The 26,473-nt window shown below is 36.6% G+C and overlaps 2 protein-coding genes across 4 annotated transcripts in view; both read left to right on the top strand.

Annotated features, from left to right (window-relative positions):
* Positions 1-26,473, top strand: part of LOC120424477 (LIM and SH3 domain protein Lasp) — a 90,633-nt gene that overhangs the window by 26,805 nt on the left and 37,355 nt on the right. For 2 of the 3 annotated variants that reach the window (XM_039588612.2, XM_039588614.2), the window contains exon 2: positions 11,420-11,514. The exons of the other annotated variant lie outside the window; for it this stretch is intronic. In XM_039588612.2, the coding sequence (XP_039444546.1) occupies positions 11,420-11,514 (95 nt within the window). The remainder of the gene's footprint in view (positions 1-11,419; positions 11,515-26,473) is intronic. 3 annotated transcript variants of the gene reach the window in all.
* On the top strand, positions 8,945-10,127 carry LOC120424479 (uncharacterized). Its single transcript, XM_039588617.2, has 2 exons — positions 8,945-9,266; positions 9,328-10,127. The coding sequence occupies exons 1-2, from the start codon at positions 9,197-9,199 to the stop codon at positions 9,942-9,944; spliced, it is 687 nt and encodes a 228-aa protein (XP_039444551.1). The 5' UTR covers positions 8,945-9,196; the 3' UTR covers positions 9,945-10,127.

The following is a 26,473-nucleotide window of genomic DNA, read 5'->3' as shown; positions in this document are numbered from 1 at the left end:
ATCAAAAAGTCGGGAATCCCAAAAATACCTGTAAGAAAATTATTTTCAATTTTGAAATTGAATCTACTCAATTCTTATTTAGTAACTTACTTTAAATTTAAGGTTCCTTTCACAATTGCAATCTATTTGAGAATGAATGGTATATTTAAGACATTAAAATTCCTTATAAATATTGGATGCATTTGACACAGATTTTCATAATATTTTTTATGAATCAAAAGATATTTATTTTTTTGTTTTTCTAATAGAGGTAACATTGATTGAAAATTTGAAAAAAAAATAAACTCATTATGTCATTTCAAATATTTTTTCCAAATGTTTCCCTTGAACTTTATTGTGAGTATGTCTAAATCGTAAATTAAAAAAAAACCAATCGTTGTTCGTTCTGAATGAAAATCTGGAAAAACTGTTTTACGTTTTGAAAACATGAAGAAAATATTGGAATTTCAAAAAATAATCCAATTTTGATTTAAGTTATAGCAAATATGTTCAAAGAATTTGTCTCTACAAACATTTTGCATAAAATAAGTGGTAAAACACGGAATCTTATCAAACTGAATTTCTCATTGAAAAAATATGTATAATATCCCATTCGTACGGGCGAGTTAAAACCGGTTATAAACCGGTTTTAAAACCGCAACTGAGCAATTCTCTACGAAATCGGTCTTTTTTCTTCAATTTTAATTTTTGTATTTTTTAATCCGACTGAAACTTTTTTGGTGCCTTCGGTATGCCCAAAGAAGCCATTTTGCATCATTAGTTTGTCCATATAATTTCCATACAAATTTGGCAGCTGTCCATACAAAAATAATGTTTGAAAATTCAAAAATCTGTATCTTTTGAAGGAATTTTTTGATCGATTTGGTGTCTTCGGCAAAGTAGTAGGTATGGATACGGACTACACGGGAAAAAAAATGATACAAGGTAAAAAAAAATTGATGATTTTTTTATTTAAGTTTTTATCACTAAAACTTGAGTTGCAAAAAAACACTATTTTTAATTTTTTTATTTTTTTGATATGTTTTAGAGGACATAAAATGCCAACTTTTCAGAAATTTCCAGGTTGTGCAAAAAATCTTTGAGCGAGTTATGAATTTTTTAATCACTACTGATTTTTTCAAAAAATCGAAATAATGGTCGCAAAAATTTTTCAACTTTATTTTTCGATGTAAAATCAAATTTGCAATCGAAAAGTACTTTAGTAAAATTTTGATAAAGTGCACTGTTTTCAAGTTATATCCATATTTAGGTGACTTTTTTGAAAATAGCCGCAGTTTTTCATTTTTTTTAAATTAGTGCACATGTTTGCACACTTTTGGAAAAAATATTTTTGAAAAGCTGAGAAAATTTTCTATATTTTGCTTCTTCGGACTTTGTTGATACGATTTTTAGTTGCTGAGATATTGCAATGCAAAGTTTTAAAAACAGGAAAATTGATGTTTTCTAAGTCTCACCCAAACAGCCCACCATTTTTTAATGTCGATATCTCAGCAACTAATAGTCCGATTTTCAATGTTAATACATGAAACATTTGTGAAATTTTCCGATCTTTTCGAAAACAATATTTTCAAAAATTTTAAACCAAGACTAACATTTCAAAAGTGCCAAACATTCAATATTACGCCCTTTTAAAATGTTAGTCTTGGTTTACAAATTTTGAAAATATTGTTTTCGAAAAGATCGGAAAATTTTACGAATGTTTCATGTATTAACATTGAAAATCGGACTATTAGTTGCTGAGATATCGACATTAAAAAATGGTGGGCTGTTTGGGTGAGACTTGGAAAACATCAATTTTCCTGTTTTTAAAACTTTGCATTGCAATATCTCAGCAACTAAAGATCGTATCAACAAAGTCCGATGAAGCAAAATATAGAGAATTTTCTCAGCTTTTCAAAAATATTTTTTCCAAAATTGTGCAAACATGTGCACTAATTTAAAAAAATGAAAAACTGCGACTATTTTCAAAAAAGTCACCTAAATATGGATTTAACTTGAAAACGGTGCACTTTATCAAAATTTTACTAAAGTACTTTTCGATTGTAAATTTGATTTTACATAGAAAAATGAAGTTGAAAAATTTTTGCGACCAATATTTCGATTTTTTGAAAAAATCAGTATTGATTAAAAAATTCATAACTCGCTCAAAGATTTTTTGCACAACCTGGAAATTTCTGAAAAGTTGGCATTTTATGTCCTCTAAAACATATCAAAAAATAAAAAAAATTAAAAATGGTGTTTTTTTTGCAAATCAAGTTTTAGTGATAAAAACTTAAATAAAAAATCACCGATTTTTTTTTACCGTGTATCATTTTTTTCCAGTGTAGTCCGTATCCATACCTACTACTTTGCGGAAGACACCAAATCGATCAAAAAATTCCTTCAAAAGATACAGATTTTTGAATTTTCAAACATCATTTTTGTATGGACAGCTGCCAAATTTGTATGGAAAATTAATGATGCAAAATGGCTTCTTTGGGCATACCGAAGGCACCAAAAAAGTTTCAGTCGGATTAAAAAATGCAAAAAAAATCGAATGACCGAAATCCTAGAGAACTGCTCAACTGTCAAAGTTATATGAGTTATAACCTTGTTTACATTTTAAAACCGGCTATAAGTAGCCCGTGTGAATGGGGTATAACTGTACTGTAAATATAATACTGATAACAATAGATAAATCAACATTGATCAAAAAATTTAATATCAAAATTTACAATATTAAAAAGGGAAGTTAGTAAAAACATTTTTTTAATTTTGATACCTAGACATTTTTATAAATTTTTCGGAGGAATAATACACTATTTTAAATTAAGTTATATTTAACTTTTTGCCATTTCCAGTTGAAACAAAGTATCAAAAACTATACCAATTTTAAAAACAAGCATTGAAATTTATAAGTATTGTTAAGCTTTCGGTTATTTTCAAAAACATATTTTTTTATATTTCTACCCTGAATCAAAATAATGAGTGCTTCAATTTTAGAAGTTATTTTTTATTTAGGAATTTGTTGTAAGTTTCTGTTTTTTACGAACATTTTCAAAAGTATGAATTCATAAATTTCATTTAGATTTGTTTTTGATAATTAATATTCACTTTTTTATATGGAGTTTTTGTTTGAAATCATTCTTTACATAAGAAATGCCTATTATTTGAGTTTCTGGAAAAGCCGGAAAAAAGTCGGGAATTTGAAAATGGGATTTGAGTGGACACCCTGCCTCTCTTAAAAATGAACATATAATATGATTTGATTTTTGCAGCAACAAAAAACACTCCTTATTAAATAGCTTAGTTAGGTACTTACATGTCATGACAGTGTTGCCAGAAAATCAAAATTTAATGTTTGAAATTTGTTTTAAAAGTTATTCGACAATATCATTTCGGAAGTCATATTGACTTAAAATTGCCCCATTCAATCAGTTTAAGTTCATGTTATTTTCTCTTAAGAGCTCATTAGATGGCGTAGCCAAATGAAAAGATAAAAATTAACTAGAACAAAACATGACTGAATTGACTGACAACAGAGGGTTAACTATCAAATGAATTTTGCAAATTTCATTCGCGCTAGTACAATGTTTTGGGTTAGAACATTTTCTCAAGTAAAGTCTCAACTTCCCAGCTGTGCCAGTACGCTGGACGGCCGTGAGTCAGGCGATTGACGACGCCGTCGAGTTTCAAGCGCAGCCGTGTATAAATCATCGCCTTGAATCACGATTCATTGCACGAGAGAGGGCACTCGGTGCAAAGAATGATTCTAATAATAAAATGACGAATATGGTAGGTTGGCATAAATTAAATGCTATCATCGTTTCTTGCCGAGGTTGTGAGTCATACGGGGACCAACGTGCGGAGTCGGTTGTTTTTTTCCAAATCGTGGCGTGAAGTCACCTAAAATAGCAAGCAGTGTTATTGATTCTAAGAAGAGTATTTTGCTTTAAACTGCTTGCTTCTTGAGGCTTGAACATGAATTAGCTAATAATCAAAATTCATTACCCAACTTTGTGCTGGTTGATGACCTCTTACTTGGAAAAGGCACACGAGAACTTCCAAAGCCCATTTCCATTTCGTGAGCCGTTTTACGGAGAGTTTGGAGTGGCAAAATTAGCCAGTGGCAAGGTCATTGCTGCTCTTCGGATCAGCTCTTTCGCCGTGTCTTCATTCTCTACTGTGCGAACGATCCCCAGACCTCCTCCTCCTCAGGCCGGCCAAAAACCGGTGCTCTTGAGCGGCCGCCGCCGCCGCACGCGAATAACCGGTTTTTCGGGGAGGTTCTTGCGATCTTTCTTTTTACCCTCCCCGGCGACGGTGACTACGCTAACTGGCCAGGCTCCACATCTGTGTGTCCATTACCCATGTAAGGCCGGTGCCGCCACAGCCGCAAGGGTACTTGAGAGATTCAACCGGTCGACTCTCTTGGGAAATTCACCTCACATTTGTGCAAACTCACACACACACCTTCGCGCCCATGCACATGCACTTTGGAGGTGAACCTTAACCGCTGCAGAATCAGCGTTGCCAGCGTTTCTGTTGAGCTTAAGTAATTTTTAGTGTGGGAAATGTTGTGACTTTCTTCATCAGATTGTTAATACAATATTTTGTACAATCTGTTCGGAGCTAGGACAACCTGCATCTGCATGTACCCTAGTTTTATTCAGTTTTTATTTACCATAATTTCGTAGCCGGCCTTCAAATATTGGATCGCTTAACACACTTCCAGTGAAGTAGATTATTTGAAAACATACAATGCACTCCTGCAACTTCTAGCAACCCTGCCCCCAGAACACAGGGTGACCCCATAGTGGTCAACCCCTCCCCCACCTCCCCAACCTCTTCTTAATCCAACCACAGAGTGCCCCGTCATAAGAATCACTATGGGAACATCTCGCCGTGCACTCGCGCGTTAACTTCGTGGACTCCCTTGGTCAATGATCCCTGGACGGACTGTCACCGCCAAGTGCCCGGATCCGATCCGACCACAGGACCACGTCGAGGCCGTGACTCTTGTTGACGCTTCAGTTGTTAAGCGGGGGACGTGACGACACGGTTCAGGGGTCCAAAAGGAGCGCGACACGTAATTATTTCATTTATTTGCCCACCGCAAATAGAATTATAACGACGACGACGATGACGCCGGGAAACACAAAAAGTGTATCAACATTCCCACGTGACTGAGTGGTGGCGCGGTAGCTGCCAAGGGCTTGGAAATTGAAGGTTGGACTAAGAGCAGCTTAATCATGTTTGATATCAACTGACATTTAATGTCAGTTTGTGAATCTCTTTTGAATTTTCATGCAGGTTTGATAAACCTAGGAATAAGAATTAATTCGATGCCAACCTTTGCGTTTGAGATCATGGTCCTGCCACTGCATCGGAACGAAACTTCGTCGTGGCCCTCGGGCGAGGCAGAAATCAACCTAGGCAAACGGAAGGCAAACTTCTTCTGAGCTGTATTATCGATATTTAAGGCGCGCGCTGCACTGGCTTTGGTGTCAAGTGGATAATAATAACTCTATTTGGCTGTGTAGATATGAGAACGATTATGTCATTTAATGTAGTTTTTGTTTTTGTTTTATATGGTTAAGTTGATGTCGTATTAAGTGATTATTGCAATGTTTTCGCAATAAGACGATTTGTTTCAACTTGGTAACCGATCTGTTGCAACATTACAGCTAGAGGAAAACAAAAATAGTTCAAAGCCCTTTTTTAAATGTCGCGATTTAAAAATATGCAATAAAATTTAAGAGTTTTCACACGATTTGCACTTTTTAACTTGAAAAAATAAAATCTAATTTTATATCAAACGAAGCGAAATTTTGTATGCTTTTTCAATTTTTTCGACTTTTTTTAAGATACCAAAATTTTCACAAATTACCGTATTTTTTTGAAAATACTCAAATTTCCAAAAATTGCAATATGGGTATCAAACAAAGCGATATATTGCATGCTTCATACACATATTCATATTCAAATTGTGAATGCTTCATATAATATTTTGCGTCTTTGATACCCATTGCAATTTTATTTATTTTTAGTATTTTCGAAAAAAATACGGTATTTTGTAAAAAAAATAGTATTTAAGAAAAAAAACTGTAATAAAGTGTAAAAGCAAACAAAATTTCGCTTCGTTTGATACCCATATTGCATATTTTCAAAATTCGAGTATTTTCGAAAAGATAAGGAAATTTGTGAAAATTATGGTATTTAAAAAAACTCTAATAAAGTAAAACAGCATACAAAATTTTACTTCGTTTGATACCCATATTGCATATTTTGAAAATTTGAGTATTTTCGAGAAAAATACGGCATTTTGTGAAAACATTGGAATTTTCAAAAAAAAAAAAACTAATAAAGTGAAAAAGCATGCAAAATTTCGCTTCGTTTAATACCCATACTGCAATTTTTGAAAATTTGAGTATTTTCGAAAAAATGCGGTAATTTGAGAAATTTATTGTATTTTTCATAAAAACTCTAATATTATGAAAAAGCATACAAAATTTAGTTTCGTATTTTTTTGCAATTAAAATTTTCTGTCAGGGGTTACTACTTGGTGTCTCAAACTTCTGTTTTTAAGCACCTTTCCTGGATACAATTATACAAAATGGATACAAATTTTGAACATTTTCATTTGGTCATTTGCATAAAGCATACACAATTTAGCTTCGTATTTTTTTGCAATTAATATTTTCTGTCAGGGGTTACTACTTGGTGTCTCAAACTTCTGTTTTTAAGCACCTTACCTGGATACAATTATACAAAATGGATACAAATTTTGAACATTTTCATTTGGTCATTTGTTGGTCATTTGTGAAAATTTTAGTATCTAAAAAAACTCTAATAAATTAAAAAAAAGCATGCAAAATTCTGCTTCGTTATGAAAATTTTAGTACTTTCGAAAAAATACAGTATTTTGAGAACAATTTTGAGAACATATTTTAACTTTGAAAACTTACTAGATTTTCATAAAAATATATTGTTAGTAAAAGCATTGAAAATTTAACATGATAAGATTATCACCGATAGAATTACCTAACTAACGAAAACGTTAAAGATAGAACGTTATCGTTTTCGAGCCTCGATAATTTTATCGTTAACAACCATGATTTTTAATTTAATATATTGTGTCTGTGTTTAATTTGTTTGTTGTCATGGTTATTAGCAAAAGGAAAATTGTAATATTTCAAAAAGTAGCGATTTTTTAAAAATTTAATAAAAAAATCATTCGCAGCCAAAAAATTAAGATTTTTGTTGTTTTAAATTCTAGATTGTTCGATTGTGTTTGTCCTGGGCATAACCGACAACTTTGCAGAAGACAACGAATCGATCATATAATCGCTTCTCAAGATACAGATTTTTATATACAGTAGTTGTTCGGTAACTGGGCGTTGTTTAACTGGGCTGCTTTTTAACTGGGCGCTCGATAACTGGGCCGTAGCCCAGTTAAAAAGCAGACAAACGTCAAAAAACCAAAACAAACCAAAATTACCGAGGGGTTAATGGATGCAAAAATCATATTCAATAAATAATAAAACTTTTTTCAAACTTTTGTTTAATTTCAAGTTACAATTAAAGAAAATGAAAAGTAAGCATTGTAAATAAATTTGAGTAACTTTTATTTTTATATTTCATCTAGAAATTAGTATGTATCGGTGGTCGCCTCGTTATTTTTTGCTCAGCCCAGTTAACGAGAAACATTCGGTGACTGGGCTACGTTCTCAGCCCAGTTACCGAACAACTACTGTATTTACAAAGCCATTTTGTATGAATAGTCCGCAAAATTTTAATAGAGGCTTGATTGAAGAAAAAAAAAAAATGACAATGCAAAATGACTTCTCTTGGCAAAGCTTAATCCAAATAAACAAATTTTTGGTTTCGAAAAAAATATGAATTCTAAAGAATGATCTGTCACAGCAAAGTCGATTTGCATCAAGTATTTTATCGACATGGTCAAAGTTGACTCCATTTAATCCTGAAACAATAACTGAAAAAAGAAAACGACTAATCCAACTCTGTTAGTTTAGCTAAAACATTTGCAATCAAGAGTGTCCGAAATTTTTCAACATAATCCAAATAAAAAGAGGTGATCCTCTAAAATTAACATGCATATCTAACCTAAATATCCAACAATACTACCAAGTCATACAGTCGAGACTGTCCAAGTTCAACAAGCCAACAATTAGTCGCACCGGAAACCGTGAGAAAATAGTTTCCCTCTTCTTAGGTGTGTTGTTGTTTCTGCTAGACGCATTTCAAGACCCTACTCCGGTGGTTGCGTATACACGTAGAGATAAGCAATCCGCTTTACTTTTAGGCATATCCGCCGCCGTGCGAATGAGTTCACATTTGTGAAGTGAATGGGGGAGCCTAACACGTGTGCGATCGTGAAAATTCGGTGGCGAAATGTGGTCGCTATTAAGATCGTTGTGATACTGTACAGCAATTGCATAGTTTTTAAGTAAATCCAATGACGATGAGGTAATCTCAACGTTCAATATTTGTGTATACCTCAGTAGTCTTTGAAGGGATTTTCGAAATCAGCCTCCACCACGAAATGTCAATATGTTTGGTCTCTCACATCATACTAGCACGACATATTAAGGGATATAACTTCTACTGAATACCAATTCCGAATCCCTTGAATGGGTCGAACATTGATTCCGCAATCCTACACGAATCGATTGCTAACAAACGGCATTACCATATTTATGAATCAATCATTCAAACCGAACTGAATATGGACGCGCGCGTCTGCTGTCACTTTCAATAGCGGCACAGGAAAAAGAGGGTTATCCGGCTGTTTACGGTTAGACAATTTTGTAATAGGGCACGTACGCCGCCACGCGGCCACATGATTATGACGTCGTGTAGGAGAAGGCAAATCACTGGTGCATTAGGGCGTTATGCAGTTCACGCCGGTGACCTTGACGGCTGTAAACAAAGGGGGGAACGTGACTGAATTGGTTCTGGTATAAGATTCTACCACGTGCGTAGCGTTTATCTCACGCACTCTCGGAATCCCAATTCTAACCAGAAACTCGAATTTCAACGCTGAAATATTTGGAATCAACGAGTGTTCTGTCTTCCGGGATATCCCTACAGGAAGTGGACAGTTGCGTGTGACTTACGAAAACAACAGGAATGCATCGCCCATATATATACGGTACAGGGTCGGGTTTCAGTGCCAGTCGTCAAAAATTTCGGAATGAAGGCACAGTTAGCGGTACTGTTTGGGCTCGTTGCACTGCTGGTCGATGTGTCGGCATTCGTGGCTCGTGAGTGTTACAAGCGTTTGGTTGTGAATCTGAGTGACATCTCCGTGTTTTTTGTTTACAGAATCATGCGGTTCCAACGAGATTCTGGCGAGTAGTCCTCCCTCTTGTGAATCTACCTGCTACCAGGCTTGCGCTTCAAGCCCGACTGGAGTGTATGAACCAACGTGCGTTTGCATGCCCACATTTGTGCGAAACAATGGGCAGTGCGTTCCGAAGGCGTCCTGTCCGTCTGTAGTTGTGGCCATGCATCCTATGCTTTCAGCAATGGCTGGATCTTCTGGAGATGTAGCTTATATTGGGTCATCTGGGACCGCGCCTCAGCAACCTGCTCAAGGAGGAGCTCTGCCAGGATTGTTATCATCCATGTTCGGTTCGGGAAGTGACTCTTCGGTGGAGGGACCTGTTATGACTCAGTTAGGAGGTAGCTCACCCTCTGGTCATGGCAGCATGATAAAACAACTGGCCTCTGAAGTGGCAGCAATACTTCAGTCTGGAGCCGCATCCTCGACAAGTGCTTCTGATAAAAGTTTCTCAAATGAGATCCCGTCTTCTGGTGGTCCAGCCCTTCAGAATCCACCAGTTTCTAGTGCTTCAACAGGTTCACAAAATGTGCCATATCCTCCTCTTAATCCGGCTGCGTTGAAGGCGGACTGCAAATACAGCGGTAAGGAAAATTAGACTTCAAATCAATAGCTCTGCGTATAATCCCACCCCAACAATTTCCAGGTGTTTGCCCAATAAACCAGGTCCAAGTGCGCAAGAAGATCTGCTGTGAACCGACCTGCTTCGACGATTGCACCGGCGATGCCTGCACGTTCACCAACAATACCGTCCCCAACTGCGTCTGCTTGCCGGGGTACGTGCGCCACATGGGACACTGCATCCGACCCAAATACTGCCCGCAAGGTTGTACCACCCCGGAGCCGCCAATACCATGTATCTTGGAAACCACCCCGTGCGATATTGAGGAAATCCCAACAGAGCCGCCCTGTGAACCGGTCACAACGCCTGCACCATGTGTCACCACACCGGCTCCCTGCCCCACAACCCCACCCCCATGCCCCACCACTCCACCCCCCTGTCCCACAACCCCACCCCCGTGTCCCACCACTCTACCTCCTTGCCCCACAACCCCACCCCCGTGTCCCACCACTCCAACCCCGTGTCCCACAACACCACCGCCATGTGCAGCGGCCCCTACGAAACCACCCTGTGGATGCGCAGCAAAGACAACGGCCAAGCCGTGTCCCCCGAACTCCACCTTCAGCTCCTGCACGCCCTGTTGTGAGCCTACCTGTGATAACGATTGTCGTGCCGTGCGGTGCATTTCGCCGTGCAGCGGAGAACCGACCTGCGTGTGCAACCGGGACTACGTGAAGCAGAACGGGCGGTGTATTCCGCGGATATTCTGTCCGAATGCGGGCAGCAACAGTGGTGGGGGTGGGTTTTTCGGGGGATTTTATTAGGTTATTACAATAAACGAGTTGATATTTTCTCAATCTTGCCTTATTAAGCAACATGTCCTCAAACTCAATCCAATTCAACGAATCCTCTCTGCGGTAAACTTAACGCAGTAGGCCTGCCGCTTTAACGTTTCTGATGTTTCTCTCCTTTTTTTTTCGCTGAAATCGTTTTTCATCCACCTGAAGGCAATGTATTTTTCTAAGGAACTTTCCAATGTGAATTGTTCAAAATCTCATACCCATTTATCAAAATCTTAACCAACTATGCTATTTTTTTGTGGAAAGCTTCTGACAACTGTTGTCTTTTTCTCAGTATCGTGGATCACACTAGTATTTTTTCCCTCACGTAACCCACGTCCAACGCGGGCAGACACGGCGGCGACCTTAAAGTCGCAATATTTATAAAACATTTCAAATCTTCCAGCTTAGAGACAACAAAACGCCGATAACGGTCCGAAATCCGTTGATCGCCGTGTGCCAAAACATTCCCCGATCCCCCGACACAAAGTCAGTGTGGTGTGTTATCAGTCCCCTTTCTAGTAACTTGGTTGCGCGATTTGTCAAGATTAATCTAAGTGGTCAAAATATTTAAATTATCAGCTCATAGAAACACGCGCTCGCTCGCTCGCGCTAATTGATTGCATTTTAATTGACGGCAAATATTTCCCCCCCCCTCTTGTTTACTTCCAGACATGGCACAAAACCTGCTTCAAATGTACCGAGTGCGGTATGACACTGAACATGAAAACATACAAAGGTTTCAACAAACTTCCATACTGCGAAGCGTAAGTATCAAGCCCAACAAAAACAAAAAAAATATCACAAACAAGTTTCGCGTTTTTATCTCTGACTGCGGACTTTGTCCACACCTGTTGGCTGTGGCCATCTATGGTCTCGTGCAGGTCGGAACACTTTATTTCGCTTATGACCGCGAATTTTTATTTGTTTATTTTTTTAATAGACGTACTCATTAGGGTTGCCCAAAGGTTGCGTCGAATTAATTTAAAAGTTGATTTTTTATTAAATGTTTTTGATTTAATTTTGGGCCTTAAAACAACTCCTCAATATTCCTCTGAAAATATTCTCTACAACATTCTTGAAAAAGTTTCTCGATGAATGCCAAGATACATCATTTTCAAAACTGGTATAATTAACTTTGTTTTATACCAGTCACCAGCACCACGATATTTATGTTGTCTAAGATATTTAACTATCTTACCAGAGTTTCCGAGCTTTTTTTTTGTTTGAAACTTCAAAATCTTATTTTATACCAGTTTAAAACATGAGTTATGTTTTTTGGGTACTTTAGAATACCCATTAGGGTGACAATCAAAAAATCGACCTGGCCAACCTCCTGTGGCCGAATGGTTACGGGTTTCGCCTCATAAGCGGAAAGTCATGGGTTCTTCTCAGGGTGGCAGCCTTAGGTTTAAGTTCAGAGGTAGCAGCAACCGTATGAGTATAAAACGGTTGCTTCACGTGCTCTTCTAGCATGTGATCAATCTTGGGATATTCCTTTGCGCCTCTTCCCAAAATACTTTCCTCGTGTCTTCGCATGTAAATAATGCCCAGCCGATCGGTATTGCACTGCAGTCCAGTCGCTTTGTCCAGATCAGAGCAAAGGGAACACCGCAAAAGTAGCACCGCAAAAAGACAATTGTCTTTACAAGACCCCGCGCGGCAAATAATAGCTGCTGGGAAGAGCTTGAAAAATGACACGAAAAAATTGTCACCGCGGTTCTAGCGATACATAGCGCACAAGGCACAAGGACTGGAGTTTACAGCATCTGGATGGAACAGCACTTTTCCTCTCAATAGGAACTGTGTTATAGATCTGGAAATGCTTAATAACAGTAAAAATGGGTAACACGATACAATAGTCCTTGTAATCAGGATTCCGTGTCTTAATACTCAAACAGAAAAAGAAAAAAAAAAATCGACCTTAGGGATACATCTTGATTAGATTCTTTAGGCAAAAATAAGCGACTGTGAAAATTTTGAGCGAAATCGGTTAAGGGTTAAGGGTCACTTTTTAACGTTGAAGTTGGTTAAAAAAATATGTTCATACAAAAACGTCTTCTTTGAAGCGTTAATAACTCGTCAGGATTAACTCGGATCATTTGGCTTTCTTCGACAAAGTTGTTTGTCATAAATTTGTACATAAGAATCTCACACTTGACACAATCCGACATATTTAACGCCACCTTTTGGTGGAGTTTTGAATTTTTTGCTTTTCCCCATACATTTTTTTCGAATCTTCTCATACACTTTAACGATAAAAAGTGACCCTTAACCGATTTGGCTCAAAATTGGCACAGTTACTTTTTTTTACCTGAAGAATCGAGCCAGGCGGTATCTCTTACGATTTTCCGAAATTTTCATTTTTTTCTTGTCACCCTAATACCCATTGATAAAACACGGGTTCAAAATACCCAAAATACAACAAAATAATATTTGGTTTATTGAACCCTAAAAAAAAACAAATTTGGCTACAAAACTTTAAATTGTGTTTTAAACAATATTTAAACTCGATTTATCTCTTGACAAAATTATTTGACATCCTACTTTCATCCAAAATATTTCGGTGCTTCTGTACACTCTTATACTAAGCTTGCTGGGATTCTTATGTAGTTAGCATAAGAGAGCACAGACTCATCGATTTACAGAATCAATAACAATTTAACCAGATTCATCTTTCTTTATTTATTCAACAATGTTTTAGAATGTAAAAAAAAACTCCAAAATTGTATTATATACCAGTTTTAAACATTACTTTAAGAAGAATTTAGTATTATTTCTTCTAAAAAACTTAAAACAAAAATTCTGGTATAACAGTTCCATATATTGTTTTATACCAGTTTCAAACAAGCCTAATCTGTTGTCAGAAGCATTTTATCATCTTTCCACTATTTTCAAAAAATAGTTTTAAAAAAGAGGTTTATCGTTCTGAAACCAGTTTAACAAGATTTATCTGTTGTTGGAGGGATATCATACTTTCTTTCGGAAAACTTTGGAGGTTTTTCTGGTATGGAACTCTAACCCTGTATTTTATACCCGTTTAAAACAAAATGAATCTGTCGTCGAAATCATTTTAGTTTCGTACGCTCTTCGAGAATGTTTAAGAAAGTTTTTATTTTGGTATAAATCATCAAAATCGTATTTTATACCAGTTTTAAACATGATGTTAAGAAGCATTAGGGTAATTCTCCGCCATCTCACACAACAGTTGCCCCGACGCCTCTTCGATTTGCGTGAAACTTTGTCCTAAGAGGTATCTTTTGTCCCTGATCACAAATTCGAGGTCCGTTTTTTGATATCTTGTGACGGAGGGGCGGTACGACCCCTTCCATTTTTGAACATGCGAAAAAAGAGGTGTTTTTCAATAATTTGCAGCCTGAAACGGTGATGAGATAGAAGTTTGGTGTCAAAGGGACTTTTATGTAAAATTGTACGCCCGATTTGATTGCGTACTCAGATTTCCGAAAAAAACACGTATTTTTCATCGAAAAAAACACTAAAAAAGTTTTAAAAACTCTGCCATTTTCCCCTACTTGACTGTAATTTTTTTTTGAATATGTCATTTTATGGGAAATTTAATGTACTTTTCGAATCTACATTGACCCAGAAGGGTAATTTTTTCATCTGGAACAAAATTTTTCATTTTCAAATTTCGTGTTTATTCTAACTTTGCAGGGTTGTTTTTTAGAGTGTTACAATGTTGTATAAAGTTGTAGAGCAGACAGTTACACAAATTTTGATATATAAACATAAGGGGTTTGCTTATAAACATCACGAGTTATCGCGATTTTACGAGAAAAAAAAATTGTTACCCCTTAGAACAAAGTTTCATGCAAATCGCAAAGGGTTGAGGCAACTTTTCCCGATTTCGTGTGAGTTGGTAGAGAATTACCCACTACCCAATTTTATTATATGAAAGTTCAAAATCTTGTTTTATACCAGTTCTAAAAAGAGTTTATCTTTTGCCGAGGAATATTGTACACTTTCTACTATCTTTAAGAAATTATTAGAGCATATTCTGGACTATACTTTTACTGTATTCATTCAAGTATTAAGATTTTTTTAAATGATGATGGAGAGTACCACCCTAATGCCCACCCGCCTGTTTGCAATTGCCGTGGAGCAGCGCGCGAAAAGTAGCAAAATAATAATAATACGGTTGGGAAATTCAAATTGGCCTCCGCTGCTCATACGCGCGCAAGTCTCAAGGTCAGTGCGGCGAATTCCTTTCCATTTTGTTTGCCGATTCAATTATATCAACGGCAGTGCGCGGGAGGTTAATTACCGACCCCGCGATCTGCGGCGGCTGCTGCAGTTGGCGTCCTGCACTGGGGGGCCGTAAAGTTCAGCGCTGGCGAGAGGGATTGTTCATGAATGACGTGATCACACTAGGTTTAACCCCCTTTGAACAACTTCAATGTTCGTAGTTTATGACTCCCCCCTGAGTGCATAGTTCAGCTGAAACGGCATGATGCCATGTTCATTTCCATAGAACAATCGTTTCGGCGTCGGATGTTTGAAGTTTCGCCTAGCTACCTACAGCCCACCTGGATCTGGACCAAAGTCAGCGTAACAACAACAATAGCTCTCCGCAACCGCTGAGTAGATTCCAAACACGATGACCACACTTTAATGGCCGTCGTTCCGCATTCCTAACCTCGCTGCGCACCGATTTCTAGCGCTCCCAAATCAGCTGGAACGTGCCTCGCGTGCAGCTTAAACTTCCTACAAACACAAAAAATGCTGCTGCATCCTGGTGGTTTTGCGGTGTAGATTTGTTGCCTCATTTAACGCCTACCCACCGTCGTGGACAGCTGCAACAATAGCTGCGTGCCCCGTAAAGTGCTATAAATCTTCATGAGAGATGCGTGAAGGCCTTGGTGAGGGCCCTTATTTTGGGGTTCAATTTCATAGACCTGGTCGTCCAGTGGCATTTCATCCCACTGAAATAACTTAATTTAATTAAGATCATAGCTGTAAATTTTCGGGAGTAGATTAGGTTGAAGTGATAATGTAATGAAGCTATAAAATTGGATGTTGTGGGACTCAAGTAATTTGTTGAAGTGTGTTCTTACATCAATTCGAGGGCTTTGTCATTTGTTGGGAATTGTAGATTAAGTATCGTTACTTTTAACACTCTTATTTCAACGAGAGATTGGAATTTGAATCAAAAACTGCTATTTTACAAAGTAGTAAAGTAGCATTAAACTAAATTATCCTTGTCCCCCCACAAATGGTTCGATTTAGTTCACCACAACTATTCTAGTTGGTCGCACCATTAACGTCGAGGTCTGTACCAATTTTTCTCCCGATATAGTCAACGGGTGGTTTGCATTCATAAATGGTCTCTTGCAAGTCTTGCTTTCTAGTGCGATAATTTCCATCCATGCAGCATCCAATACTACAATCTAATATTTTATTCCCTAACCACCCTCTTGCTCTTTCCTCTCTCTAATGCTGAAACTATGTTTGCCACGACCATCATCAGCCAGCACATCGCCATGGCAGTGCAGTGGTGCAGTTTTGGTGCCCCGGTGATAATCACCTACAAATTATGGACATCATCCGCACCGCGCCAACAACCAACCACCCGGTTGATCACGACTTGCAGATATAAGGTCAATTTCCAGTCCAAATTTGGCCGTGGCCGTGGCGTGTGCAGTTTGAAAAAAAACAGAAGCCACAAGACCACGACTTCATCTGGCACCTCCCCGGTTTATGCTCTTTGGCACCTCTTTGCCAAATAGGCAATTTAATGAAATTGGTTCGAATCGTGGCTGCAACATTTCACCTTAACCTTTCGAGTGCATTTTGGGACTACGCTGTCACTTACTGCACGTTGTAATGGAATGAAAAATGTAATTTGAACATTTTTTCAAATAAAAGTTCAAAATTATTTAAGAATTCTGCTTCTATTTTGCAATAGAAGCGGTAAATATCACGCTTACTTTTTCTAAAGGTCCAGCATATGAAACCCTTGGCGCATAGGACAGTTCGAAAAAAAAGTTATCTAGATATAATTTATGATTTTTTACACCTAGGCAGGCCGATTCGGCACTACGGGGCTTGACAAAGTGCTACAAAATAAATGCACTTATATGGTCATTCCATTTATCGACCGCGCGCACTCGGTCGGGGTCCACTACTCTGGCAGCCTCCTCCTAATGTAGGTCGGCTGAAAAAAGTGCAGCACAGTGGTGCAGTGCTTACAACGAATTGCACAGTAAATGCAGCGTTATTTATGGTCATGACAAATTTAGCTGATTTGGCTTGTTCGGTTGCTGTATAAATCTAGCGAGAAGTGATGGGAATTGTGACGGATTTCTGCAAACTGAATTCTCGTTGAAAGCTGTTTTATGTTGATAAACACTTTTAAAATTAAAATTTCTAAACTTTTGAGATGCATTCAAATATTAAATTGAACTTGGGGACCAATCTTTTAATACGTAACGCTGTTGGGGGGGGGGTCAGAGGTCGTGTTACGCTCCATACATTTTTATAAAATAAATCCATTTTTTTGCGTTACGTAATAAAAGAACGATTTCTTGTAAATTGATTTAATTTCAACATGAATTAAATTTGAAATTTGTTAACCAATACTTAGAGATACATCAACGTGAACGTCTATCTTACAATTTATTAGTTTTAATTTTTCGATGTTATTTATTTAAGAAGCATTTTTTTCCGAACTTTGGGGAAAATATGTTCAAAGAAGGTCAATCTTGATCAAGATTGCTTAAAACCGTGGCTTTTTATATACTTTTAGGTGGATATAACTTGAAAATGGCTTTCGATTGCAAATTCGATTTTAAAATATAAATGTTTCTTGACCAAACAAACATTTTGATAAATTTGTGCCATATTTTTTATTGAATTTTCGGTCAGCAAAAACTTGTTCAAAAATGATAAATCACACATGTAAATTCGGTTTATGTAAACTAATGATTCGATGAAATCGTCTGTATCACATGTAAAATCATGTATTTATGTATGATTTGCTGTAAAATTACATCAAATTGCATTTAAATTTAAATCATTTACAACATTAATGACGTAACATTGATATTTTTACGTAATTTGATATTTTATAATGAAAAATTAAATTAAAAAAACACAGCTTAAAACGTAGTAATCCAGCTGCCTGGATGTAAAATAAATATAGAGGAGAAAAGCAACTCGCGAAAAAATTTTGAGGCTAGGAATTTTGACAGGTATGATTTTCATAAAGTATTCGCCTCCTTTTCTCTCCCACAGAAAACCTGGGAACGAGGTAGCTGTCAAACTAGGCCAAAATGTTAAAGTCACTCACAAAATGAACTTTGAGTGATTTGAGTTCATTTCTGACGTCACGATTTTCTCCTCTATTGCATTATTTTATGCATTTTTTTCTGTGAAGCTGGTGATTTTTCTTTGAATGTAAACTGTACAGGTTCGATTATTCGAAGGGTTTCTATACATAATCCATGGATAATCAAAACTTTTAAAAAATATATTATTATCGCATTTGTTATTTTCTAATTTTTATAGTTAAATTCGAGTTCAACAACCTCAAATTAGTCAAAATCGAGTGGTTGACTACCAGATATTGTACCAATTGATTATTTTCAATGTTCCACTAGCGCCATATTGTCCGCCATCATGGATTAAATATTCCCAGATCACTTTAGGGCGGTTTTGGGGTCATATTTCCGATCAATAACAAACAAATATGACAGCGAAAATATTTTTTTTGTTTTAATTTGATTATCTAAAGTGAATTTTTTTGCAGGTCTGGACTGTAATAACTTTACTTTACATATATCTACAACTTTGCCGAAGACACTCAGAAAATTGCTTCTAAAGATATAGATTGAAACAAAAACATAAAATAAAACGTCACTTAATCCACCTTTAGATGATTGGTGCCTTCCTCGCATTCATAAAGAGAAAACACAACACAGCCTCAAAAAAGTGTATAATATTCGGCACTTATCGAAGTCCCAGAGAATTGTTCAAAGAAAAAAAGCTTATTGAGCAATTCCAGCTCAAATCAGGAATTTTTCTTGTACTTTTGTACCCGACCCTCTCCGATTTCAATGAAACTTTTTAGACATGTTATCCTAGGCCTATATAAGCCATTTTTGTGTATATGGAGCCAATAGTACTCGAAAATAACATTTGAGAAGGGCGTAAGGTATTTAAATATTTTTGTATTTTGCAATTTAAAAATTACTGTATCTCGAAGCCGTTGCGTCGTATCAAAAAGTGGTCAAAGACAAACTTGTAGGAAATTGGACGGGCTTTCTGAAAAAAATACACTGAAACAAAAATACACGCCACTTGTATGAGATTTTTTGATTTTTAGGTCTAAAACTTAAATTTAAAGGTGTTGTCACGATTTTTTTTCGTTCAAAATTTTTGAGGAAATAGCCTTAGATGTTACCAAAAGACTGACGAAAAATGCAGGATGGTATGTCTCTCCTAAAAAAATACAAAAATCATTTACTAAAACTGTTTTTTTGAAAAGTGGTCTAAACGTCAAAATTTTCAAAAACCCATAGTGGGAATCGATTCCCCAGACAATTTTACATAAAAGTCTCCATATTGACCATTGTCCTATGTCCAATCCTTGGGAAGATACAGCGGTTTTAAAAATAAAAATGTTGAAAAAATGTTTTTTTTTGTGGTTTTTGGCAATTTCTATATGACAGACTTGGTTTTTCAGTCTCGTAAATATTTTTACCGGAAAGCTCGTCCAATTTCCCATAAGTTTGCCTGTGACAGCTTTTTGATTTGACTCGTTTTGATATTTACGTAAGCTAATTTACTATCCAGGTTACTACCACACTGGAAAAAATGTACCCTTTTCAGTTATTAACAATGTAATTAAGCTTATATCTGTAAGCCCTTACATCCAATTGAAATGCTGTCAAAGGCAAACTTATGGGAAATTGGACGAGCTTTCCGGTAAAAATAATTACGAGACTGAAAAACCAAGTCTGTCATATAGAAATTGCCAAAAACCACAAAAAAAAAACCATTTTTCCCAGATTTTTATTTTTAAAACCGCTGTATCTTCCCAAGGATTGGACATAGGACAATGGTCAATATGGAGACTTTTATGTAAAATTGTCTAGGGAATCGATTCCCACTATCGGTTTTTGAAAATTTTGACGTTTAGACCACTTTTCAAAAAAACAGTTTTAGTAAATGATTTTTGTATTTTTTTAGGAGAGACATACCATCCTGCATTTTTCGTCAGTCTTTTGGTAACATCTAAGGCTATTTCCTCAAAAATTTTGAACGAAAAAAAATCGTGACAACACCTTTAAATTTAAGTTTTAGACCTAAAAATCAAAAAATCTCATACAAGTGGCGTGTATTTTTGTTTCAGTGTATTTTTTTCAGAAAGCCCGTCCAATTTCCTACAAGTTTGTCTTTGACCACTTTTTGATACGACGCAACGGCTTCGAGATACAGTAATTTTTAAATTGCAAAATACAAAAATATTTAAATACCTTACGCCCTTCTCAAATGTTATTTTCGAGTACTATTGGCTCCATATACACAAAAATGGCTTATATAGGCCTAGGATAACATGTCTAAAAAGTTTCATTGAAATCGGAGAGGGTCGGGTACAAAAGTACCAGAAAAATTCCTGATTTGAGCTGGAATTGCTCTATTTCAAAGATTTTTGCCGAATACGTCATGTCAATAACATAACACCCAGCACATATCTTTAATTAAGGCTGTAGAAGGCATCCTTCCCAATCGGCCATTTGGCGGCCATGTTTGTTTTAGAAAATCATTCAAATCTTGATTTAGAATGTTTCAATCAAAAAATGGTTTTCTTTGTGATGTTTGTAAAAGCATTTTGCATAAAGTGATTATTTTTTTCATTTCAATTTACTATTTCTGGCTCCTGAATTCAGAACCACCATTGACAGTCATTGCCCCAAAAGTGAAAGACACCATCTACCACCTTAAAAATTATCTGACTTGTCATCAATACCTTTCATTTACATATCAACACAGTTATTTTTTTTTGCAAATTTGGAAGGTGTAATTTGACACCTTTTATTATTTGGTACTTAATTTTTAACAGAAAAAGTGACAAACCCTTGGAACAGTGGTAAATTTACTCAATTTTGAAGGTAAAGTTACTCATTTTTATGAAACAAAATATGTACCCATTCCCAGGTGTAATATTCCTATATGCTTTTTTTGATTGTGAAAGTTGATAACAATTTCTGAAACTACAAAAAAAGTACCCTCTAAATCCAAAACTCAATCTTGATTTTTTTGCCATTTTCAGGTGATCGTTTCGAGCAACTTTTGTTCTACATAATACATTACTGCTCTTTCCATATCTTCCCAATAAATTTTTCTATATTTTATCAAATGCGTCACACAGAAAAAAAAAATGTAAATTTGGAAGCTGTAATTTTGGAAGGTTGAATATTACCTCTTTTATGATGTAATTTTACCTCAATTTAGACTGAAAAAATGACATTACACCAGAAAAGTGGTAAAATTACGCATTTCCAGAGGTAAAATTACACCTTTTTTCTGACATAAAAGATGTACCCCTTCCCAGATGCAATATTACCATGATTTTTTTTTTCTGTGCAACATAACAAAAAATACTGCATGCTTGTTTCTGTTTTGACTTAAAATATCTGTTGTTTGTCAAAAAGAACAAGCCACTTAAACGACCGAAAAAAAAAACGAAGTTGACTTTATAGCTGTCGGCCACCATTGCTAGTACCAACCACTAGTGTCTTCCTTTTTATCTACAAGGACTTCGCCGCCCTGGGCTCCTAAGTGTATGAAAGTATGGCACGGAGCGACGGCGCCGAATACCCATATTTACACAAAGAATTTTAGAGCGCCCGCCGCTGGATTCGAACCGGCGACCTCTAGATTGTGAATCCAGTGCGCGGTCCGATTGATCCACACGGGCGGAACAAAAAAAAACGACCACCAAACCCATAATTAAGAAGTTCTTCTTTCCAATGATACACAGAAAAAAAATCATGGTAAAATTTCATCTAAAAAGGAGTACATCTTTTATGTCAGGAAAAAGCTTTAATTTTACCTCTAATAATGTGTAAATTTACATCTGGTTGACGCTAGGAAAAAATATCTGTAATCCCAAAAAAATATCAAACCGGCGATAGTTATATCTAGCTTACTAAGTCCGCGCCCCAACCCGCACGGCCATCTCGCCGCTGTGAAAACTGGACGATCAAAGCCAATGTAGCTCTATGTGTTCCGTACATTGCATACTGTATTTACTGCATATAGGGTACATATACAATGTACGGAACACATAGAGCTAGATTGGCTTTGATCGTCCAGTTTTCACAGCGGCGAGATGGCCGTGCGGGTTGGGGCGCGGACTTAGTAAGCTAGATATAACTATCGCCGGTTTGATATTTTTTTGGGATTACAGATATTTTTTCCTAGCGTCGACCAGATATAAATTTACACATTATTAGAGGTAAAATTAAAGCTTTTTCCTGACATAAAAGATGTACTCCTTTTTAGATGAAATTTTACCATGATTTTTTTTACTATAGTAAAAAAATGCGTAGAGAAAATGAATATTTAAGGATTTTTTTATGAAAGCCCACCTAGAACCAGGGTTTAACTTTAAATTTCTAATAAAGGGGTTATTTTTTTAACTTATGAAATTATAAAACATTGTATTGAAATTTTATATTAACTTACTTAACTCTTCGATACTACTCAAAAAGGGCCACTTAATATGTATCACTAATACTCCCCAACTAAACCGCTGACCCTGATGGGGAACTCTGCCTGCCTGTCGTTCCGTTCTGAAGATCCGACGGCGTCATCCTCGTTGGCAGACGGTTTTCCAGCGAATTGAAATAAATTAAATAATAATACACATTTACCATGCATCAAGACACACACACACACTCGGTTCGTGCTGCTGGTGCATTGCTTCAGAATGAACATCAGAGGGAGGAGAAAAAAATGCACATAATTCAGTCGTTAGTCGAATTGACGAGGGGGTGGGTAGGGAACAGGCGGTAAGTGCATCACCCAAACGACCTAACCCTGTAACGGGGCCAGTCGGAGACCAGGCATCATGACGGATGATGCTGAAAAGGGGTGGAGCAGAGAGGGATTAAGGGAAAGGGCATCGGTTGTGGGGGTGGTGGGAGGTTTTGATGCTGCCGGCATATTCGTATACATAAACAACACATAAGCCGTAGCCGGTCGGAACTTGCATGAATGGAAGTGTTGCTCCACTTTTCAGAACTGAGAACCGTAAGCCGGTGACTGGATCTGACGTCATATATAGGGGATTTGTATCAAATGCCAGAAAGAGAGCGACAGAGTGAGGGAGATAGATAGACCCGATGATGGAAAACTGCTGCATTTACAAAAAAGCCCATTCATATTACCAGCCCGGCGCGGGACTTTGCATTGCAGATTAGCCTAACTTACCGTTTTGCCTTGCGTGCGATTATTGAGCAGACGAAAAGCAGCTGAGCTGAGATCATCGTTGGACGCTGCTATAGGAGAGCAATTATTTTTACAGAAATTGCTGAATTGTTAGAAACATTTTTTTAATATATGAAACTCCATGTAGGATTACTGTCATGGTTGCTTAAGATGATGCTTTCCATAGTGCCCAAGGGGTGTTAATACTTTTTTTACATACTGTAACGTCATGATTCGAAATTCGGACACTTAGCAGCATGTCATTCTCGTTACAGCTGACAAAAAATCATGTAATAAGTTGGAAATGAAGAAATAACATCAGGATGTAGTATTAACAGTCAGTTTTAAGAGAATGCATGCAAACTATGTCTTTTCTAACAATTTTTCATCAGAATTTGAAAATTACAATGACTTGTTGTTCTTCGAATACCGGACACTGATAAAAGCTGATTCGAAATCCGGACACTTTTGCTTCGAATTCCGGACTCTCGTTTTTGCTAATGAATCGCACAAATTTGCACTGAAATGTTAGTGAATGGCATTCTTTAGGTCTCAAATAAGCTGTTAAACTCAAAACAATCGACATTTTATATAAAAATTTGCTAGAATTTAAGGAAATCAAAACCATTAATTTCTGCTTTGCCTTTCCGGTGCTTCGGACGCCTATGAAATATTTCACGTGAAATGTTTTGCATTTTTGGTAATCTTATAATTTTATTTTATTTTATTGTTTTTACATTAACTACAGCGTTCATACAAACTTTAAATGAATGTTGATGTTAGAATTCATCAAATAACACAATTTTGACATTCATAATGCGAACTTATATCCAAATAATTGATAAAACAAGATGAGGTGTCCGGGTTTCGATGCGTCCGGGAATTCGAATTATAAGCAGTTGTGTATGCTTCAGAAATAAATATTATCTGATTTAATCCTTGACATGCAATTTACAGACAAGTTGATTAATTCAATATAAACAGAAGATTGAAATGAATAAAATCAAATCAGGTTCTCCAATTATTATTTTTATATAATTTCAAAACATTGGTGCCAAAAAGGTAGGAAAATGTATACTTCCGTTTGTATTTCGGAAATTCCCGGAAAATTTACAAATTTCCCGTGAAACGGGAAATATCTTTTCCGGAATATCCCGGGAATTCCCGGGACCGGAAATTGGACGCTCTAGGCTCAACGAAAAGGTCTCAAAATACATTTTCAATGTTGTACAAAATTGTAGGTTTCGGAAGTAATTTTCACAATCAAATTTAGAAATTTCGATTCTGATTTGGTATACAAATATAACAGGAGTTAATGATTTTTAAAAAAGTAATTTTAAAGCCTTTCCTCGGGGGAAATGCACAAAAGCTCCATGTTGCCAAATAGGCTTCCACCTTGACCATCATCTTCGCAGGCCGCGACGGGTCTACAATGTAAATGGTAATAATAGCTCCGGTGCGTTCATGAATGTCAAGATTTCTCCACTTTGTGCGATCGTCGCCCGTCATTCGATGCGGCTCGTTGACCAGATCTCTTTAGGAATTTAAATTTTCGCTGTTTGAATCGTTTTTTTTTTTGCTGCTGCTGCACACTCTTTCTTGTTGGTCATTCCCCTAATTTCATGAGTATTTTTTGTGTGCTACCGTGTAGATACTGTGACTAAACGCTTGCCAGAGGAGAAAATTATTGACACAGTAATCTACTTACTTTATTTATCGTACAATCAAAGCAGGGCAGCGTGCTGGGGACTCCTGCGGTAGAAAAAATAGTATGCAATATAAATTAGACTTGTCCGCGTATACAAAGTTGTTAGCTTAGCGAAGAACTTCTACCAACAATGTAGTTTGCTTTTTTTTCATTATTTGCTCCCCAATGCTGCAGTTTAATGGAACATAATCCCCGAGAGGGTTCCAGCGAGCGATGTCCATTTAAAAAGATTGATTGAATCGACCTAAATTAGTGCTTTTCAATCCGAACGACTCTACCGATTGCCATAATCGGTCATGGTGGTGGTGGTGTGAAAAGTGACAACCTCCCCCTGTGGGTGAGATTGTGTATGCATTTATCGATCGCTCTAAATTGATTTTAATTTACTGATTAAACCGTTTATATCCATCCACGCTGTACGAGTCCGACAATTACGCGGCCTGTGTAAGTCGCGGCTCTGGGCGTGTTGCCCAGAAACGATGCACTAACATAACCGCTGCTACTAACATGTGTGTTGGACGCTAGTGTTAGTCGCAGATTACAATGTTTGTGTTGGTATTTATATGGTTAGTTACCACAAACAGTATGACACTCTGTGGAGTGGTATCTATTACTGAACGAACGCAGTTATCCAATTCATGGAACGTTTGACGCGAAGTTGTACCATACGTCAAACCATACATGACGTCGTGGTCAAGATCTCATGACGCAGTTTGACAATTTCTGCGAATCCTGCTCAAACTATGTAGATATGGAGAGTATGTTAACATAATAACACAACTTGACATTTTTAAAGTTGATGTCAGTAAACGCCCAGGGTGGCCACACAAGTCGGGAATTCGCCAAAATCCGCCAAAAATCGGGGAAAAGTCGGGAATTTATGATTTTTTGTCAAAAAGTCGGGAATTCTGAGCATACTTGTCTGAAAATTATTTTTTAACTCTTGATTAATTTTGTAATACTTTGTACAATTTTCAAATTGAATTCACTTATTTCTGCTTTAGTAACTAACTTTAAATTTGAGGTTCTTTTCACTATTTTAATATATTTGAGTATGGAAAAGCTGTTTAAGACATTCAAAATCTTTATGAATATTGGAGTCTTTGACACAGATTTTCATAATATTTTTTATGAATCAAATGATCGCTATTAATTTTTGTTCATCAAACAAGAGGTAATGTTAATGAAAAACTAATATAAAAATAGAGCCTAATTAACAGCTTAGAACTATGGTTCTATTTCATTTTGTCACATAATTGAATAATTGAAAACAGATTCCAACTTGAGTTTGGCAATGGTTTTTTTTTATATTTTTAGTTGTTTTACTAAATTCATTAGGTCATGGCAAATATTTTTCAAAGTTTATGTCGCACCCCCTTCAAAATTGGTCTGAAAAATCAAAGGGTAAAAAAATATTTTTCCAAAAAACTTCAAAATTTCCTTAAAAATAGAAGTCTAATCAACAGAAAACAATCTAAAATGCATTTCCCTGCATTGATAATCATATTTAGCATTTTTGGGCTTGTTTAGTCATGCTTTGAATTTTTTTAATGAAATTCCAA

The sequence above is a fragment of the Culex pipiens genome, chromosome 3 (assembly GCF_016801865.2).
Source record: "Culex pipiens pallens isolate TS chromosome 3, TS_CPP_V2, whole genome shotgun sequence".
In the NCBI taxonomy this organism is placed as follows: Eukaryota; Metazoa; Arthropoda; class Insecta; order Diptera; family Culicidae; genus Culex; species Culex pipiens.
Note: the sequence above shows the minus strand (reverse complement) of the source record. Positions and strands in the feature narration are given on the sequence as shown.

Bases quoted from the DNA above. Each gene is read 5' to 3' on its own strand.
- LOC120424479 (XM_039588617.2), top strand. From the start codon at position 9,197: ATGAAGGCACAGTTAGCGGTACTGTTTGGGCTCGTTGCACTGCTGGTC. The intron at 9,267-9,327 runs GTGAGTGTTACA...TTTTGTTTACAG, and splicing joins TGTGTCGGCATTCGTGGCTC to AATCATGCGGTTCCAACGAG.